Raw genomic sequence first — 6,261 nt, 5'->3', positions numbered from 1 at the left:
GGTACGCTAGTTAATAGAAGGACCCATTTAGAGGTGTGGCCCATGCCTAGAAACTGACGTATTGAGAATATGCTCAGTGCCAGCAGCCAGCGCTGGAGGGGGACATGAGCCTTTAAAACATCTCGAGCCCTCTCAAACTTCCTTACAGGCGGTGCTCTTTCAGACCGGGTTTACTTCCTCCAGGCTCCCTCGCTTCTCTCTTCCTTAACTCATTGTTGGATTACTTTTCTAGATCAGTAAACATGGCAACGCTGAGAGCTCTGAGAAAATTCTGCCAGCAATCTAAGCATCAAGTGTGCAGTCTACATATGTCCGCATCAAGGTATGTATTAACATTGAGATGTCAAATAGATTATTTATCTGTCTTGGAGGACTATGATAGGTTACTTTCTTTCGATATGAAAAATGCTTCTTCTTTTTGGAAGGTAGCCTACCCGGTATTTTCTCCTTGTCAATGATATTTAACGTTACCCATAGCTCGACACTTTCCCTTATGTTTGTTTTCTATCCTGTACACACCTGATGTCTCTGCGGATACAACGTTTCTGGTTGTGCTTTGATGACAACGTTATGTAACATTTTAAATTATACATTGTAGCGAAGAGCGATATTGAATCAATGATGTTCGTAATGCGCCCCCTAACGTTATGCCGGTATCACTGCAATTCTGCATGGCTGATGAAATCGCACAGAACACTTGCATTGTGTGTATTGTAGGCAGGCAAGTTCCCAAAGGGGGAACGTTGTCACCAACCAAAGTGATCAGTATTCTCATGTCCTGTGTGTTTTAAAACGGGCGTTTGCAGACTATTATGTGCTGTAACTGTTTGCCTAAATGTATTCAATTAATTCCAAGAACCCCTGTTTTATTTGAGTCATTCCTTAATGCAGCACGTTCCTTATGGCCAAGTAATGTTCCACACAGTCACCCAGAAACATAAACCACGTGTGACTATGCACATGATTTACATCACAACTGATTTAGCCACTTTTAATCTAGCAGGAGATGAGTCTCTTTTGGAGCATGCAAATTCATGATGCATTTGAGTAGTAGGTTATGGTCAACATAGGACAGTATTTAAAAAAAAAAAAAAAAACATACACCAGTTTATAAAACCATAACAACACAGACCTTGTATACTTGAGGTGCATGTATACTACAAGTTACATGAAGGCAAACCTGTTGGGCAAGGTTACTCAACTCCTACCCTAGAGGTCTGGAGCCTGCTGGTTTTCTGTTCTACCTGATAATGAATTGTACACACCTGGTGTCACAGGTCTACATCAGTCACTGACTAGAGGGGAACAATGGAAACATGCAGAGTTTAGTTTGAGGGCTGTAGGGGCTACATTTCAAACTTGCACCAAGACAAAGCCCATACTTGGGAACAGAGTTGGCACAGCCTTGCTGATCCATCCATAACTGGAAAACAATGTTAAAACACATTGGCTTGGCTTCTAGTTCAAAGCTAACAATCTTAATTATTTGGGGCTGCTGCAAATCCTTTTCCTATCATGGTACTGGTACTATGTGAAATAGAACTGGTCTGGGAGGAAAGGCAGCTAAGTGAGAAAAGTATATGCATTTTTGTCAAAGGTGTATTCTTTGGGTAGAAGTTAAGGCCTATTGAGTCCGCTCTGCATTTGCAGTTCTCCAATTGCTTGTGATGGCCACTCATGTACTTTATCCTGTCAGAGGTGAACTACTCATTAACATTGTCACTTGTCAACTGTTTGCTGAGAACAACACATTTCCAATAAGGTTGTCCAAAAATACTTAGTCTAAAACATTATGTTCATGCTCCGTGTGCGTGTTGGAAGCTGGGCAGTGGGGGTGTTGTTGCCAAATGTTATGCCCTAGTGGAGTCTCCTCCAGGACTTGCTGTCCTGCCCCCACAGAAGATTTGAATGTGTCTATGGTTCTTTAATTACTTGTGGCAGAATCAAGGGATGGTTACATCACTGTGGACAGCTCATTACTCCTCAGTTATTACTCCTCTGTGTGCATGCTATTACATAAGCACTGCTATCTAGTTTAACACATTGGACATGAATGTGAATAGAGGGTATAGGGTTTCCAATACGTTTCTTAAATAGCCTGAGCCATATTGTAACTCATGTCTTGCTATTTTTAGCCACCATACTCCTCATGCATGGGTAACCCAGGAGCCCTGTACTTGGTGTGACTGTACTTGGCCATCGCTGGCTTATGGCGGCACTCCTTGCTGGTTGAATGCCATGCACTCTCACTTTGGGATCGACAACTAGTCTGCAGGACTATAAGTCACGTGCCCACCACAGTGTATACTTTCCCCTGACTGTTTACATGTTCTGCTGTCCTTTAACATCTGCCTCTGATTCTAAAGACAGGAAGCTGTGGTCATCTCAGGCAGGAAGTTGGCCCGTCAGATCCGGGAGGAGGCCAGGACCGATGTGGAACAGTGGGTCTCCACTGGCAACAGGAGACCCCACCTGAGCGTGGTCCTTGTAGGAGATAATGTAGCCAGTCACTCCTACGTCCTGAATAAGACCCGGGCTGCAGCTGATGTTGGTATGTAAACACACACACTCAATACTTTACTTACCTGTGCTGGAGCTGAACTCTACACAGCAGTGTACATACATCAGCTTGACTTGTGCATACATGCCTTTGAAACTATTTTTATGAATTCTATGACTCTTCAGTGTGGCTTTCTAATTCCCTTTTTCTTCCTGGTCACCATTCATCTATGGCACTGCTCATATTCGTTGGGGATATAATGGGCTCATAATTCCTTTCTTTTTCTTCTCTACAGGTATCAGCAGTGAGACCATCCTGAAGCCCTCCTGTATCTCTGAGGATGAACTCATGGACCTGATCTACAAACTCAACACAGACCACCGGGTGGATGGCCTGCTGGTGCAGCTGCCTCTGCCAGGTAAGTAGTGACTTTAGAGCGAGGTGACGAGGCATTGCTTTGGAAAGGGCATATGGATAGGGACATAGAAGGAATGACAGTTTGAAGCTGTTGTTTTGAGTATTTATGGCTATTATGGGCATATCCTTGAAGGATTTGGCCTATTTACTGGACAACATCCATGTATATGCTGACTTGTAACCATCACTCTCATTGTCTTCTCACAGAACACATTGACGAGCGGCGCATCTGTAATGCTGTGTCCCCCGACAAGGATGTGGACGGCTTCCATGTGGTCAATGTGGGCCGCATGTGCCTGGACCAGTCCACCATGCTGCCCGCCACTCCCTGGGGAGTCTGGGAAATCATCAAACGCACAGGTGAGGTAGTGGGAGGAATCTCTCACCTCCCTCTGTTATATGAATGGAATTAGACTGTTATGGGGAGCAATGTCAACTCTGTCACTGACTGTTTATCTCCGGTTCCCAGGAATTCCTACCCTTGGAAAGAATGTTGTGGTAGCGGGACGCTCCAAGAATGTGGGCATGCCCATTGCCATGTTGCTGCACTCGGATGGACGCCATGAGAGGCCAGGGGGTGAGTAATGATGTCAGGATAACTAGGGCCTACAGTAATAGGGTGTATGTAAAGGTAGATTAGCAATGGGTAATAGAGACAATACAGGGTTTTCTCTTAAAGTTGAAATATTGAAGTTGAAAGGGAATTTGTGGATCATGGCCCTGGCATTTACTTATTGTTTTGGTTTTGCAGGTGATGCCACGGTCACTATCTCTCACCGTTACACACCAAAGGAACAGCTCCGTCAGCACACAAGAATTGCAGACATTGTCGTTGCTGCTGCAGGTATGGATCCTCTCCTCCTACTGAAGATATATTTTTTACCTTGTCTAATACCTGTCTCTCTTATTTTGCATATCGGTAAGCATATTCCTGTACATTTATAGAGCTATTTTTGTATCTCTTGTGGAGGTTGTCTTGGGAGGGTCTCTTATAAACTGATCTCACTCTAAACCCTCTCCTAATCTCAGGGATTCCAAACCTCATCACCGCAGACATGATCAAAGAAGGAGCAGTCGTTATTGATGTTGGAATAAACAGAGTGCATGACCATGTGACTGGCAAGGACAGACTTGTAGGGGATGTGGATTTTGAAGGTAGGAGATTCTAATCTAGACAGACTTCACAAATTGTCTTATTTTACATTTATCCTGATACCTGTGTTTTCACACACATTTTCTTTCCAACACTCACCCTTTCTCTCCCTGTGTAGGTGTGAGACAAAAGGCTAGCTTCATTACCCCAGTGCCTGGAGGAGTAGGACCCATGACAGTGGCCATGCTTATGAAGAACACAATCAAGGCAGCTAAGAACCTCCTGCTGACTCCTGCTGAGAGGATCCGCATGGTAGCCTCTTCATAACAGGCCATACCTGACTTCATCAAGTGACACATTCCATCCCACCATCCCTTCCCTTTTTACTCTGAGCAACTCGGCGAACTCCACTGCACACCGACACAGATCGAAACATGATTGCTTTAGGATTCTCAACTTGCTCTGGTACCTTCCACTTTCATAATCTCCACCCGCCATTTCAGACTAATACAACTCAGCCATTCAGCTACTATATACGCCTTGCAAAAGTATTCATCCCCCTTGGGTTTTTTCCTATTTTGTTGCATTACAACCTGTAATTGAAATTGATTTTTATTTGGATTTCATGTAATGGACATACACAAAATAGTCCAAATATGGTAAAATGAAATGTAAAAAATTACTCGTTTCAAAAAACTCTAAATAATTAAAAACGTAAAAGTGGTGTGTGGTGGTATTCACCCCCTTTGCTAAGAAAGCCCCTAAATAAGATCTGGTGAAACCTATTACCTTCAGAAGTCACATAATTAGTTAAATAAAGTCCACCTGTGTGCAATCTAAGTGTCACATGATCTCAGTATATATACACCTGTTTTGAAAGGCCCCAGAGTCTGCAACACTACCAAGCAAGCGGCACCATGAAGACCAAGGAGCGCTCCGAACAGGTCAGGGACAAAGTTGTGGAGAAGTACAGATCAATATCCGAAACTTTGAACATCCCACGGAGCACCATTAAATCCATTATTAAAAAATTGAAAGAATATGGCACCACAACAAACCTGCCAAGAGAGGGCCTCCCACCAAAACCCACGGTCCAGGAAAGGAGGGCATTAATCAGAGGCAACAAATAGACCAAAGATAACCCTGAAGGAGCTGAAAAACTCTACAGCGGAGATTGGAGTATCAGTCCACTTAAAGCCGTACACTCCACACAGCTGGGCTTTACGGCAGTGGCCAGAGAAAAGCCATTGCTTGAAGAAAAAAAAAAAGCAAATTTGCCAAAAGGCATGTGGGAGACTCCCTAAAGATATGGAAGAAGGTACTCTGGTCAGATGATACTAAAATGGTGCTTTTTGGTCATCAAGGAAAATGGTATGTCTGGCGCAAAACCAACACCTCTCATAACCCCGAGAACACCATCCCCACAGTGAAGCATGGTTGTGGCAGCATCATGCTGTGGGGATGTTTTCATTGTCAGGGACTGGGAAACTGGTCAGAATTGAAAGAATGATGGATGGCACTAAATACAGGGAAATTCGAGGGAAACCTGTTTGTCTTCCAGAGATTTGAGACTGGGACGGAGGTTCACCTTCCAGCAGGACAATGACCCGAAGCATACTGCTAAAACAACACTTGAGTGGTTTAAGGTGAAACATTTAAATGTCTTGGAATGGCCTAGTCAAAGCCCAGACCTCAATCCAATTGAGAATCTATGGTATGACTTAAAAATTGCTGTACACCAGCGGAACCCATCCAACTTGAAGTTTTGCCTTGAAGAATGTGCAAAAATCCCAGTGGCTAGATGTGCCAAGCTTATAGAGACATATCCTAAGAGACTTGCAGCTGTAATTGCTGCAAATGGTGGCTCTACAAAGTATTGACTTTGGGGGGAGGGGGTGAATAGTTATGCACTCTCAAGTTCTGTTTTTTCCCCCAAAGTGGTAGGCATGTTGTGTAAATCAAATGATACAAACCACCCCCCCAAAAAAATAATTCCAGGCTGTAAGGCAACAAAAATAGGAAAAATGCCAAGGGGGTAAATACTTTCGCAAGCCACTATTATTTTTTAAATGTACTTTCTATGAGACCTTTTGGTTTTAGGTGAATTTGAACTACCTGTTTATTTATTTCTCTGCGTTCATTTGTCAAATATGTTAAAAGCAAGTGCAAGAGAGACCGGCAAGAAATAGACTGTCTATCTCCACAATACCCTTTAGATCACACAAGCACTGTGAGTTAAGAGGATTAAGGG

At 43.5% G+C, this 6,261-nt stretch overlaps 1 protein-coding gene across 1 annotated transcript; it reads left to right on the top strand.

Moving 5' to 3' along the window:
- Positions 1 to 75: 75 nt before the first annotated feature.
- On the top strand, positions 76 to 6,026 carry LOC139410957 (bifunctional methylenetetrahydrofolate dehydrogenase/cyclohydrolase, mitochondrial-like). The gene is made up of 8 exons (XM_071156671.1): positions 76 to 322; positions 2,367 to 2,551; positions 2,796 to 2,918; positions 3,125 to 3,277; positions 3,387 to 3,494; positions 3,669 to 3,761; positions 3,947 to 4,072; positions 4,189 to 6,026. Exons 1-8 carry the CDS (start codon positions 243 to 245, stop codon positions 4,335 to 4,337), a joined length of 1,017 nt encoding a protein of 338 aa, XP_071012772.1. The 5' UTR covers positions 76 to 242; the 3' UTR covers positions 4,338 to 6,026.
- Positions 6,027 to 6,261: the final 235 nt, after the last annotated feature.

The sequence above is a fragment of the Oncorhynchus clarkii genome, chromosome 6, assembly GCF_045791955.1.
Source record: "Oncorhynchus clarkii lewisi isolate Uvic-CL-2024 chromosome 6, UVic_Ocla_1.0, whole genome shotgun sequence".
NCBI classification, from domain to species: Eukaryota; Metazoa; Chordata; class Actinopteri; order Salmoniformes; family Salmonidae; genus Oncorhynchus; species Oncorhynchus clarkii.
The sequence above is the reverse complement of the archived record's forward strand: the minus strand, read 5'-3'. Positions and strand labels throughout refer to the sequence as shown.

Excerpts from the sequence above, each read along its gene's own strand:
- LOC139410957 (XM_071156671.1), top strand. The coding sequence starts at position 243 with ATGGCAACGCTGAGAGCTCTGAGAAAATTCTGCCAGCAATCTAAGCAT. Across the intron at positions 3,278-3,386 it reads GGAAATCATCAAACGCACAG|GAATTCCTACCCTTGGAAAG; the intron begins GTGAGGTAGTGG and ends TCCGGTTCCCAG. Across the intron at positions 3,762-3,946 it reads CATTGTCGTTGCTGCTGCAG|GGATTCCAAACCTCATCACC; the intron begins GTATGGATCCTC and ends TCCTAATCTCAG.